The sequence below is a fragment of the Corvus moneduloides genome, chromosome 8 (assembly GCF_009650955.1).
Source record: "Corvus moneduloides isolate bCorMon1 chromosome 8, bCorMon1.pri, whole genome shotgun sequence".
NCBI lineage: Eukaryota > Metazoa > Chordata > Aves > Passeriformes > Corvidae > Corvus > Corvus moneduloides.
The window spans coordinates 11,951,820-11,965,428 of NC_045483.1; the positions used below are offsets into that span (position 1 = coordinate 11,951,820).

General features: G+C 43.0%; 1 protein-coding gene across 4 annotated transcripts in view; it reads left to right on the top strand.

Annotated features, from left to right (window-relative positions):
* The first annotated feature begins 3,576 nt into the window (after positions 1 to 3,576).
* COL17A1 (collagen type XVII alpha 1 chain) overlaps positions 3,577 to 13,609 on the top strand; it is a 39,505-nt gene continuing 29,472 nt past the window's right edge. For all 4 annotated transcript variants that reach the window (XM_032116767.1, XM_032116770.1, XM_032116771.1 and 1 more), the window contains exons 1-7: positions 3,577 to 3,823; positions 8,290 to 8,355; positions 9,058 to 9,102; positions 9,932 to 10,030; positions 11,969 to 12,106; positions 12,470 to 12,517; positions 13,440 to 13,475. In XM_032116767.1, coding sequence (XP_031972658.1) covers positions 8,301 to 8,355; positions 9,058 to 9,102; positions 9,932 to 10,030; positions 11,969 to 12,106; positions 12,470 to 12,517; positions 13,440 to 13,475 — 421 coding nt within the window. In that variant the 5' untranslated portion in view covers positions 3,577 to 3,823; positions 8,290 to 8,300. The remainder of the gene's footprint in view (positions 3,824 to 8,289; positions 8,356 to 9,057; positions 9,103 to 9,931; positions 10,031 to 11,968; positions 12,107 to 12,469; positions 12,518 to 13,439; positions 13,476 to 13,609) is intronic.

Here is a 13,609-nt window from a genome sequence, read left to right on the forward strand (position 1 = left end):
GGCCCTGCTGTCTGTACAGACTTGTGTCTGAGCAGAGATACACAGCTGTCTACAGCTGCTGAAAAGACCCACTCCTCCTGTCTATATGGTGATAATAAGAGCAGCAAGCCCAAGTCTTCAGCTGCTTCTTCCCAGTTGCTGTGCCCCACCAGAACAGTCCCCCCGCATCTGTGGGCCAGTACAATTCAGTTTGTCCTGCACTGTTGAGGAACCGTGTTTTGCTATACTCCATAATATGAAGCTATAGCTTTATTATAAATATTGTTATTTATTATTTGCACTGAGAAGCTATGTGGAATGCTATATAAACTCAGGAGAGAGGAAAGGGAGTCCTTAGCTGTACAATCTTTGTACTAATGAGTACAAACAACCAAGAGTGTTGATCACTGAAGTATCCTGGGACCTGAGAGATGGAGTTTGCAATGTTTTTTTTGCATCCTGACATTACTCACCTCCCTGCACCCCAGAAAAGATGATCAGTTCCCAACAAGGCTTTTATTCATGCCCGAGGTTACTCACAGTGAGTTTCCCAAGTGAGGTGCAAGCCATGGACTCAGGGCATTGAGTCAAGGGAGTGACTCAAGAGGCTCTGGTTGGTTCAGTGGCTGCCTGGCTGCCTTGTGTAAAACCAAGGCATGGAGGGAACTACAGTTGCTATACAGAAATAGGTGTGCCTTCTTCCTTGTGCAAACCATCTTTGTGTGGGCCTGCACTATTCCAATCAGCTTCTTGGCTGATTCACGAGTTGTGTAATTTATGTGTCAATCAAGACAGAATTATCAGACCAAGGTGAACCTTATTCTGTGCTCCACAGCTTCCTTTGAAGCTGAAGATGACAAGTTATCATAACTTGTTTGCTTCTAAGCCATGAACACACCTTAAGCTTTTAGAGAATGGCCATGACAAAACGAGCTGGTTCAGCTTTGAGAACCTTTATCTTTGGACTCCCCTTGCAGAGTAAGAAGTGATTCAGATGTGCTGTAGCACAGCTCACCTCCAGGAGCAGTGAATGTGCAGGATAGAGTTCTGCTTCATCTTCTCAATCTTTTCAGTGTCATCATCAGGTGTCATAATCTCTTGGCGCATCTTTCACCAGGAAAATGGTGCTGTCTTCAACTGTGATTTGATGTCTGTAACTGCCAGACTGAGGCATCAACTGAAAGCTCAATGTCTCTGCAGCTGCTTCATGTGCTGGGAGCAGGAAAAGCAGTAAACTCTGCATCTGGTAGAACATTCCCAGGTACACCCAACAGGAGCATGTCTCTACCTCAACAGACTTCCACAGCTTCTACAAGCAAAATAAAGCAGGACAGATGGGGGATGGGAAGATGATGGTTGTTACTCCAAGAAGAGCTCATGGTGCCTCCCCTGCTCTAACCACCAGTCCACACATCACTGTTAGTGCAGGAGTGGCAGCTGATGACCTGAAGCTGGGTCTGCTGCAGTTCTTTGCACTGTGCCACTAGACATCTGACTTTCAGTGACTTTGAGTATCTGAGGCAATCACTGACTTCAGTAAAAGGTGAAGACGCTCAGGACCTCTCTAAATTATGTCCTTCATGTTGACACTTGCCCAGTAGGAACCTGAGTGAACTAATTAGTGTGTTTCAGCAGGCAGCACTCCCAACTCCATCTTCTTTTATACTGTCCCTGTTAAATGTGAAGTCAGTTCTCAAGAGGTTCTCAAGATGTGATTTATTTTCAGTTTCCTTTTAAATCACCTTCACGTTATATCCTACCTCCACCTTCTTTAACTTTCCAGTGAGAAATTGGCAAAATGACTCATGAAAAGATGCTCCTTGAGCACTTCGTTCTTAATAAACATTAAACCAGGATCTTTGTCACAACATTGCAGGGATTAAAATACTGTAATTTTCTTATTTTATTGAAATTGTGATGGCTTTATTTTGTTTGTACATAAAGAAAACTGGTAGACAGAGGTAAAGGAGGATGGAAATGTCTCCAATCCTGAGAACTTTGTCTGAAAATGTGATGTCCTGTCTCTTGCTCCACTGAAGTCTGTCTGCCATTCCAGTAAGTCTTCCTCATACTGATAGATTTTACAGAGCTAGAATAGCCCAGTGCATTCAGTGCTGTTTTTCCTTGAGCAACTTGTGTGTCTGAAGCACACACTGAATTATGCTAAAAGTGAATGTAAAATAAGATGAATGAAGTGCAGGTTTTAGGTGCAGTTGATAACAAGAGGGACAGTTTTGTGTCACGTTCAAAGAGCACCAAGTTCAGAAAGCTAAAGCCAATTTTATCCTTCTGGTCAAGTCTTAAAGCCAAATGCAATTTGACCAGGTCTCAGGCTGAGTTCTACACCTCTTAATGACTTAATTACCACATGCAGCTTGTTTAGACAACTAAGTGTTCTTTGATTAGTGTTCCAAAAGCAGAGTAATAGATGCTTCCTGAATGCAGGGAAGAAATCATGCTGCATAAATATCTGTCTGACTGAAGATAAATATAAATACAAGGTCTGGGATTTAGGAGATGCATTGATCAATTCTGAAGAATTCTTGATCCCCATCAAAAACACAGGGCATAGCCTTTGGAGTGCAGTGCAGTGCAGTGCTGTAGAGCAGCCATGTCCCTACACACCTTTGGAAATTTCCAATATGGAACTTAATAGGGCACCGTCTTGACAGTACAAGGCTACACCCCCTCAAAAGGTCTGGGCAAAAATCCAAGTGTTAAGCAGAACGAATCTGTCAAAATCTGTGTGGGGTGAGAAAAGCCAAAGTGAACTCTGATTCTTACAAAGAAGCACAGGGCACTGTTATGTCCATTAGGAGGAAAAGTCTTTACATAAGGTATAGTTAAGTTATAAAAATCTTTGCTGTAGGACACTGTACGTATTAAAACGTACAGATTAAAAAACCAATTGGACAAATTAATGGAAAATCGCTTGTCAGCAAATGACTGCAGTGCTGTCACTTTTGACTCTGTACACCAGGAAAATATCTGCATGTGCTTGTCCTGTTCACCTGGTGTTCCCAGGGCTGTTACAATGAGCTGTGGTTAGAAAGCAGGGTCGTGAGCTAGATGGAGGTTTGCTTTGACCCACCATGGCTGCGCTTCTGCTTCAGTTCCTACTCAGTGAGAAGTTTGCAGGTAGTATACATGGAAGAAATTCTGTTTCTTACTTAATTTGGTGCATTTTTTATTTATTAATATTGCTATCTTCTGAATATAAATAAATATTGATGGTGTTGGCAAAACAGTTCAGATCACTGACTTGAGTTGTTTTCAGCCAGTTTGTAGTAGCTGGTAGTTCAGCCCATTGTATTCGCAAGCAGCAGAACATGCTTAGCTTGCAGGCAGCTTTGCAGCAACATCAGCAGGTGCTGTGTAATTTCCTGCAAGAAAATGCCCAAACAGATCTCAGATCAGGTATCAGAGAGTACTGCTATACATGTTTATATTCCCTGACATAAGCCTTTTTACCTTTGTCTGGGATCTTAATAGTTAATCTACCTGAGCAAATAGGAAGGAGCATTTTTGCTTTCAAATAAAGTTTGATTCCTGGAGGCAGATCTTTTTTTTCAGTGAGTGTCAGATAATTTGAAGGGTAGGGTGAGGCAGGAAACCACGACACGCCTTTGTTGGGACTTGTATTAGGGCAAGGGAATAGAAAAGCAAAAGAAGGGCGAGAATAAAACAGGATAAATAAAGAAGAGGTGAACATTTTTGGATGATCACTCAGGTTCCACACACCTTTGGAAGGACATGATATAAAGTGTAGGTGGAAAATTTTTGGTAGAAGGGAAGCAGTTGAGGAGGAAAAAAGATTTTCATTTCAGTAACCAAAGCACTCCAGGTAAGTTACATTACTAAAAAAAAAAAAAAAAAGGCACAAAAAGGGATCCTTTATTTTCTGTCTTCCAGATTCCTTTAAGAACAACGCTGACTTTTCATGCAGGATAAAGGAGGTGTTACATTTTTCTGTGGGGAATACAATATGAAAACAAGTTTGCATAAGGGCTGGGTCATTTTGGGTTTCTCTTTGTCAGTGAATACTGCTCTTTTGAAGTGAGTATCCAGTGAAAGGAGTTTACCTGCTGGGAGAAATGAAATTTGAAGCCAAGTTATAGGTACATTTTTAATGCGTTTTGTCAAACTACCGCAAAATAGATGAAGTTTAGCTGAATATTCTCTGTTCCATAAGGATACTGGCATGGTGAAATGCAGATCATCTGTTGGCTGTTTTTAAAACTGAGCAGATCTGGAATGTGGTGGAGGAGTAGTGATTGTAACTTGGAGCTTCAGATGGTGGGTGCAGGGTGTAATATTAAGGAATTAATAGTCCTGAGAATGCCTGGAACTGCTTCTGAGTGAAAGTTTGTGTTGCCATGGACAAACTTTGCTTTGTCTCAGAAGTGGGTTGATTATCAGCAGTGACTCATTGATCATGTACTTTGTGCTGTATTTTTGTCATAGGAGATTATGAGGTGTTTTGGTCACAGTAAGTCAGAAAAGTGTGATTTGAGATTCAGTTTGAATCCTTTCTACAGCAGGTCCAGCAATTTGAACATAGTGACATAGAGTAAAAGATTTACCTTTTCCTGTCTTCAGACTGACTTGAGTGGCTTTAGGGAAGTTACTTGTCCATCTGTGACTACTTGCTTCATTTGTGGAATGGTGACAGCAGATCTTTCCCCTTCTGCAAAGATTTTTTTCATTAATACCCGACTGTTTGTCTCCTTTCATGTGCCAGAGCCAAGAAGCTTGTGCAGGTCAGCATGGCCTATTTCTTTTTGAGTAGCACAGTTAAGTAGGGACAGTGAGGACACATTTTTGAAAGGAAGGTGTCTGGCAGAGCAGAGTGAAGTCTGGGCAGCTCTACTGCTTGTTCTCTGAGTTGTGAGCACATATTGGTGTCAAAGAAGCCAGGACAGGTTGTGGGCAGGGAAGAATTTGGTTCCTACAGCATGTCCAAGCTTTGGCTGGGCATCTAACTTGCTTCCCTGGAATTTGCATCATTTCAGCCTACAAAATGAGCAGATTTGGAAGTATGATTTGGTTTATTCAATTCTGACTGTGTGGGTTTTGGTAAAATAACTTGAAAGCAACAGCTTTTAGAACAGAAGATCAAATTCCTAGTCTGTGGGGTAAAAGAGATAAGGGATCATTTTTTAACCAGTTCTTTTAATTCCAGGCCAGTGGCACCTGAAAGGCTTGGTTAAAAGGAAGAGGCACCCTAAGAGACGTGATATGATGGGAGACATAGTCAGTGGTATAATTTGGAGGCATCTGCTGAGTGTCAGAGTATTCATGATCAAAAAGTCCTGCTGACATTAAATGTTATTGATCTCAGCACCTGCAGGTGCCTCTTTCTCCTAATAGAGTGTATTACAGTAGGAACCTCTGGAGAGAGGAGAGAGCTGAAAAGATGTGCTGTGAGCACAACAGCATTGTGAGATGAAAACTGGGAGAACATTGTGGAGGGATAAAAGTATCTGAAACGTGCTTGCTTTTTTTTTTCTCCACCAAAGGACAGCTTTGTGGCTGCTCCACTCCCCTTTGAAAAACGTCTGTAATAAACTTTATTACCATTGCATACAATACCTAGATCCTAAAATAATAAAAGGGAGTTGAATGTCCCATCTCAGATTGGCTTAGTGTCCTTGCCAGTGTGCTGCCCTGCAGTGACGTGGAACAGGGGGTGCAAGAGGTCAGCTGCATTGTCAGGCTTTTGTGGAAAGCACAAATCTGAGCATGTCTTGCAGTGCTGGGCAGTTATTACTGTCCTGCTTTCAATGCTATACAGAGAGGAAGCAGCTTGCAGTGTGGCAGTGCCAGACCTCTCCTGGTTCCTAGTGCCAATAATGGCTGCAAGTTCTCTGTTTCTGTGGGTGCCACAAGCACACTACAGCCCCTGAGCTTATGTAAAAGGGGCCATAGTGTTGCTTCCTGCACTGAGTGATCCCACTTCACAAGTTGCTGCTTGTTGCTTCAAGACAATTGCAGATGACTTCTCTGATTCAACAGCACTGTTGCTGTGCCACAGACATAGCCCACAGCTATGCTTTTGTGACTCCAGATAGGAGCTGGGGAGATGAGTCAGGCCTGACAGGTAATGGAAATGCAGTGCAGTCTGCCTGCTGGCATCCATGTGCCAAGCACACATGCAAAGGCACTGTGTGCTGGGGCCAGGCTGTGGCATGCATGGCTCCAAAGATGGGCTGTAACTTTTTTTTTTTTCCTAATTGATATCACAGCAAGATACTTCCCTTTCTCAAGGAAAGGCAAAGACGCAAAAGGTGCATTCACTCCATGGTGGTGCTGGCCTCTTCCAGCATCCATAACCAGCACCACCTCCCAATAGCAGAGAGAAAGTGGAGTTCTGGGGCTACAAAGCAGTAGGAAAGCAGTTTCCAAATACAAAACTGTGCTCCTTGCCAAAAACACTGATAAAGCCAACAGTGCTGACATCTACACAACAGCTTCCAGCATCTGTTTCTAGGGAGAGAGCTTGAAAGATGCTTCCACTGTTGATGCAGTAAAGAAGAGTAGCAGGGATAATGCCTTTCCTTGGAGTGAATGACCAGAAACCCTTCTGTTGCAGGGGACTGTTATCCTGCTAGAGGAGGAACTCTCCTAATGCATATAGCTCCAGTCTTGCATATGCCTTGGAATCGACACCCTGGAAGATCCCTTGGAAATCCCTAGTTTTAGCAAGCCTTGTAAGGGTTGAGCAGCATCCTGTTGCCACCAGGTTGTGTAAGGATTTGGATGTGGCCTCGGGAGCCCCACTTACAGGGCTGTTTAGACAAGCTCAGGGTCCGCAGTGCAGAGTGAGGGCTAGTGGGCACTGTGGTGTTCTCTGCAAAGTGCAGATGAGTCTGTCATGGGGGGCTAGAGTGGCTTGGCTGGCACTGTGCCTTCTCCACTCAAATTCCTGTCCAGCTCTGGGAATAGCAGGGGCTGGTTAAAGACAAATCTGAATGTTGGATATTCCTGCAGATTCTCTGCTGCATCTTGCCTTGTGTCAGTATTTGTGCCTGGGCAGTACAAGTGTAACATCAAGGGGGCTGCAGTTTACAAAAGAGTAAGAGGAATGATGAGGATTAAACTCAAATTTAACAGAATTGGGGGACATGGTCTTGGGTTCTGCATCAAGCTGGGCTTTAAAACTTGGAAGGAATTTTGCCCAAAGCTTTTTTTAGACTCAGCATCTTAAATGTGTTGGTTTTGGTACAGCTGGGCCTTCAGTTTTAAGGAGGAGACTCCAAATCCAGTGAAGGGCTTTGCCCTATGGTGAGCTTGTGTGTAAATTAAAATCTTTTACTTCTCATTGTCTGTGGCTGCACAAGATGAAATGTTATCTTAGTAAGACTAGGAGTGAGCAATTGTGTGGTTCCTCTGACAGAAGTGTTTTCTCTTCTAGATGATGTCTCTTTTCCACAATCATGTTTTTTGTGGTATTCTTGCCTTGACAGACAGTCATACCTCTGCTAGAGATTATAATTTTGACTAGAGAGGGATCCAAGTAACGAAAAAGTGTGTACACAGCATTCACAGCATTGATTCCAGTACTGTGTAGACTGACCTGAGCTGGCATTAAATTAGATCAGATTCCAAAGCCACAGACAAGGTCTCCAAACTGTTGCTGCTCTGCTTGTAAAGCAAGATAAAGCACTTCCTACCTTAAGCTCCTTGCTGCCAGAAATAGCTAGTTCAAAGGTACCTCCAGTGCTTTTTCTGCTTTGCTAAAGTCAGTGCTGTGGCTTTAGCGTAAGTGTACCCTGAGAATGCACTATTACTGTCAGCAGAGCAGCGGTATGTCTGCTGAGGTTTTTCTGACAGTACTGGCAAAGTGCAGGTAGCTTACTCCTGCAACTTTGCCTGCACAGTTAACCCTGTACTGTTGAGTCCTGCCCAGAAGAGATGTATGGGAGTAGTGCTTGGATCTTCTGGTTTTCATCAAACCTTTATAGGGGCACAGCTGGAAACCATAATGTAGTGTCGTCTGGATATAAATCCAGGTCTAAACTCCATCACTGAGTGGATTTGCTTCAACTGCCTCAACCTCACCTGTTGGCTTTACAGCCCCTCCTGGTATTTCAGCTCTGGTGCCTTGTGCAGCATCCAGTGTTGTAGGTGCCAGTCCGTTAGTAAAAATCATATGGCTCTGGAAGGGCGCTGTAAATTCCCTGGCACAGACATCTTCCAGGCAGTCTAGTCCCCATCCAAAGGGAGCAAAGTGGTGGGACTTGTGGGGAGCTGTTGTCATTTCTTACTCTTCACAGAGCTCTGAGTGCAGTCCCTCTGTTTTCTTTGCAGGTGGCAATGATATGGATTCTGTAACAAGGAAAACGAGGCAAGATGGATCAGAAGTTACTGAAAGACGTAAGGAGGAGATTTTAAATTTTTGTATCACACCCCAGAAACCCGAGAAGTGAATGGCCATTTCTGTAAGGGATTAAATGCTGACTGGAGGTCCAGAATTAAATTCTGCTCCGGGCCCTGGTCTGTGTTGAAGTCAGAATAAGGAATAGAATGGGCCAATATCAGACATTTAGAGATGTGTATCATGACCTGATTGTTTAACCAGATGATTGCCCTGTTGTAGCATGTCTAACCAGTAGTGCAGACATTGGTGTGCTGCTCCTACCTCTGCTATCAATGCCCTGGGTGGCCTAGAAAATGTCTGAGGACTTTGTGTGAAACAAAGGTTAATTTCTACTGACCTTATGAGAATTAACTAGTAGGAAGATACTAAGGGGTCTGACCATGGGCTTTGCTGTTACAGCAATGGCTGTGGTTCAGAAGTGCCCAGAAAGTTTACAGGGATCTTTTTACAGGTAAAGAAAAAAATCTTTCATGGCAGAAGCTAGCATTCAGAACTAGAAAGACCTGCAAAGAAACACAGCATTGTGTGATAATGAGCCTGTAGCCACAGCCCCAGGCAGTGTGGTCTTAAGCAACTTTTATTTAAATGAGTCAATCTTCTTTGAACAAGTCATGCTTTTGCATAGAAAATAGGTAGAACATTGATCCAGTTTGGCTATATTAACATGCTGTTACTTCTGCACCCTTTTCTTCCCTCAGTTATTACAGAGACTGTAACCACAAGACTGACATCCTTGCCACCCAGTAAGTAATTCTCAGTCATTGCATTGCTTCTGCACAATGTTCTGTGCCTCTCCGTGCTATTTATTCGTCTGCATTATTTTCATTATTTCCATAAATCCATGGGTGCAGCAGGTCTCAGTGCATAAAGATCTGCACCCAAAGGAAAGCAGAAATGCCTTTCTCCCAAAATACTTGTTACCAGAGAGGAGTAGTATTTGGGGACCTGTCTGAGTATTGTCAGAAACAGAGCCCCATACTCCACTAAGACTGGAAGACCAGACTCTCCAAAGATTTAAGTCCAGATATTGAGTCTCCAGTGGTGATTGTCTATTGGGAAGAGGGATCAAAAGTGATGGGTCTGCAGCCTCCACTGCTTGGGCTACAGTGTATTATTTTCCGTGTCATCTTACCCAGTTGGCAACAGTGAGTGAATCTTTTCGGATAATATCAGAAGTCACATGTTATTTCTACCTCTGCAGAGAAGTACAAGCTCCAAATAGGGAAGAATCCTCCACACTCTTTATCTCACCATATCCTTGATTAGCTTGCTGCAGCTGAGTTGGCAAGGAATTGCACTGTCATCTCATTTATGATGAGGGTTAACAGGGGTATTCTTCAGTCTGTGTATGGAGGAAAACTTGACTACAAACCTGCTGGCTGTGGAGTGCAAGTGTTTGTCTGCTCTGCCAAGACACTTCTCTGCAGCTCTGATCTCTCACCAGATAGGAAGCTGTACTTGTAATTGAGTGTGTGGACAACTTTGGGTCCCTCCTGCCTTGTCTTGAAGTGTCCTTGCCTTTCTTATCTCCTGCCTGGAGACAATGTCTCATTTTGTGCTTATTTCTTTCAGAAGGAGGGAGCAGCAGTGGGCTCAAAACATCATCCCACACTGGAGGGAGTGGAGTGGAAAAGCGGTCGTACACCCATGGAAGCAGCTATGTGACCTCAAGTAAGGAATGAAAGCATTGCCCAGTAGGAAACAGAGAGCAAAGGCAGCAGAAATGGGCTGAGGAGAGATTCAAGGCAGGGAAGTAGGGTGAGACAGGGGTAAGGAAAACAGGGTTTATGAAAGTAACAGTGGCAAATAGACACGCAAAGTGAAGGTATTCCTTCCCTAAAGTTGGGTTTGAGAATGGGTAAGTTAGTGGAAAAAGTTCAATTTTCCACAGGGAAAACCTAATTTCGGGAGAACAACAAAAAATGTCATTCCTACTGTTTTTAAGAAATCATTCAGAAGCTGAATTTCCCTTTTTTCAGTTTTTCCAAATCACAGTCTTTCTGACAATTTTTGTTCTAAAGGCAGTTTTGATTAATCTTTTTGTTGATCTTGCTGAGGGTAGAATATTATGAAAGAATTTCCTAGAAAATGTTTTCCTATGTTTGTGTGTCCATGACTTTAGCACTTTGAACACTCGGCCAGATTTTCTGGACATGCTAAATCAGTGTGTGCTGCCTACTCCATAAAACCAGGATTCTTCTCTAACAGCATTCTTTGCTCAGCTGTTAGACTGTCATAGCAAAGGCTTCTAAAGACTAAGCTTCCTAGCCAGGTACCTGGCACACTTCTCTGTCTCCAGTGGGACTGACTGTATAACTCTCCTTATGGAAAACATTCTTTGTGCTCAAAGGGAGCTGACAAACCAAAGGGAGTGAAGCGCAGATTGGAAGCTCAAGGGGAGAGTTAGCCATACCAAACAGATCTGACAGACACCTGCCTGCCAGTTAAAGGCCAGAGTGTGGAATCACTGGCTCGGGGCACATGTGAAGTAACTCCAGTAAAGATGTCAGTCTCATTGGACTGGCACCAGTGTGAGAACTAAACCCAGACCTGCAAACTCAGAGGGCCATGCAGCATTACCATCTTCCTTTGATTACTTTCTGGTATGTGGAAGAAGAGAAAAGAACCTGAACTTCAGAGATACTGAGTTCTTGCAGTTTCACAGAGCATTCTGTAGTCTCTTCTTTCCCACTTTCTTGCAGAATGCCTCTAACAGAGGCCTACTTGTTACAGTAGTTCTTTCTACTGAATTGAATGGAAAAGTTACAGAACAAAACAGGTCTTTTTAGAGGGAAAGTTGGCACAAAAACACTGTTGAGACCAAAAGGACACACTCTTTTTATAGAGATGGGTAAACAATATCCAGTTTGATGCTGCTGATCAGCATAGGTAGGTTGCAGTTTATCACAGAGCTCCCTTTTTGCTGCACCCTGATCATATTCCAGCATTAGATTTTGTGCAAGAGTATGAACACATTAGTTACATCTGCTCAGTTCCTTCTCCACAGCACTGATGTGAATTAGGAGGGAAATTGTTTCCTCTGTCTACAAATAACAGCTACTATTAACCTCCAGGCTGTCTCAGGCCTGATGCACACCTCAATCACTTCTCCAGAAAATCGACTGAGAGCATGGATAGCTGCTTTATAGGGAAGTGGACTCATCTCTGCTTTCCATTATCTCATAAACTGCATCCTTCAGCATTCTGAGTTTGGTTTAACAGTCTCCCAGTTTTTGTAGCCTGTGTCATGTAACACTTGAGTTTACAAGTGAATCTATATCCTAACCAAAACACAGCATCATCCAGAACTAGACTGGTTTCTGCTTGGGGGAGATGGCTCACTATTGCCCTAGGCCAGAACCCAGTTTCATACTTATTATTGACAAGATTTGTCTTGAAACCACAGTAATAGCCAATACTCCTCTCTGCATTGAATGCTGAGGATAGCCAGAGTTAGACCCAAATATTGTTCTTGTCCATCTCTAGTTGTGAAACACCAATGCAAATTTGTCCAGCTCAGAAGACAGTAACATAAAGCACCCAGGGCATACAGAGTGAACAGCCAGGGCTTCTCTTCCATTTGCTGAGGGCGTTTTGTTTTAACTATAGGTGGAAGTGGTAGATTGAATTCAACATCATCATCCTCCAGCTACAGACAAGCTCAGTCTCCCAGCTCTACTCTCACCAAATCACCTGGCTCAACATTTGAAAGAAAAACCTATGTCAACCGCCATGCAACATATGAAGGTATCACAGAACGTGCCATAGAAGGGAGGCAATGTGCAGTGCACTCTAAGGTCACATTAATGCAGAATTGTCCCCAATAGCACAAGAATCCCATTGTGGTTTTCCTAGGAAATAAGCCATCAGGGACACAATTTAATGATTACATCCTTTTATCCTAAGAGTAATGCTCATTCCTAAAAGGAGCTGTGGCATGTATTTGTTGAAAGATATTAGCAGTTCTTTCATGTGAAACCTGAATAGCTCTGTTTTTAAATGGAAATGTTTGCTGCCTACTGAGATTAAACAGTTGCCAGGAAGACATGTTTTGAAAGCTTTTAATGATCGTATGCAAAGTATTAATGAACACCTTTCTGTTCTTTGCAGGGAGCTCCAGTGCCAACTCTTCTCCTGAGTTTCCCAGGAAAGATTTTGGTATGTTCTTTTTAGAGCTGTTCCTCTGAATGTTATGGCAAGGTCATGTGAGTGGATAACCATAATGGCTTTTTGTACATTGCTGTGTCCTGCTCTACCTGTGCTGCTTCTACCTGGGCAGTCATGCCTCTCCTTCAGAGGAGTTATTTGGGATTTACATTAACAGCTGACAGTCAGGCCTCTAGCTGATTATATTCAAACAGAGGGTGCATACTCTGTATCTGCTACTCTCAGCTGCTTTTGTGATGCTCCCTGAATGATATAGGACATGGACAGGAGAAGACAGACATGGGTAACTCCATAGCATTCCCTTTACCCTTCAAAAATAGCTGGGAGAACAGCTGCAAGCAAGAAAGTCCAGACTCTTAGGGTTTTGAGCCATTGCTGGACATACTTTTCCCATAGCTCATTTCTAGACTTCAGCAAGTATATATGGAAAGATGAAGTGGTTATCAAGTGATATATTTACACTGAACGTTGTCAGCAGATATGAGCTTGCCCTGTGCAAACTCTGAGCTGCTGATTTTACTCAGTGAAGATAGTGAAACATTATGATCAGGTCACCTTTGGGCTCATAGAGAAGGAAGGGTTTCACAATATCCAGCATTGGTCAGTGGGGTAAACAGGCCTATTAACTTCCTTTTGGCCATTTGAAATGGGACATTGCCATATATGAACCACATTTCTCTGTACAATAAGAAACATCCGGTCCAGAAACGATAAAGGTGCTACTGATTCTGTAAGATACCTTGTAGTCTAAAGGGGGCCTGGTAAAAACTCTTATGGTTCAATTCTCCCAGCTGTGCTCCAAGAAAAGTTACTGTCTGAATATGAGCACCCTGAACAAGATCAGTATGTTAATTTTCAGAGGCGTCATAGGCATTAAAGACTAATACTGCTTTTCTCTCATTGCTGTTCGCAGCATCTGCCTCTACAAGGGGGAGAAGCCAAAGTCGAGGTGAGTGATGCTGTTCTTTGAGAAGCCTACTTTTTTCAGTTCAGCATAATTCGGGTGTGTTCAATAGACCTATTCTTTAGCTGGAATCCACCAGTTTACATGTAGAGCAGTCAGATGAGGTACGTGGATCTACA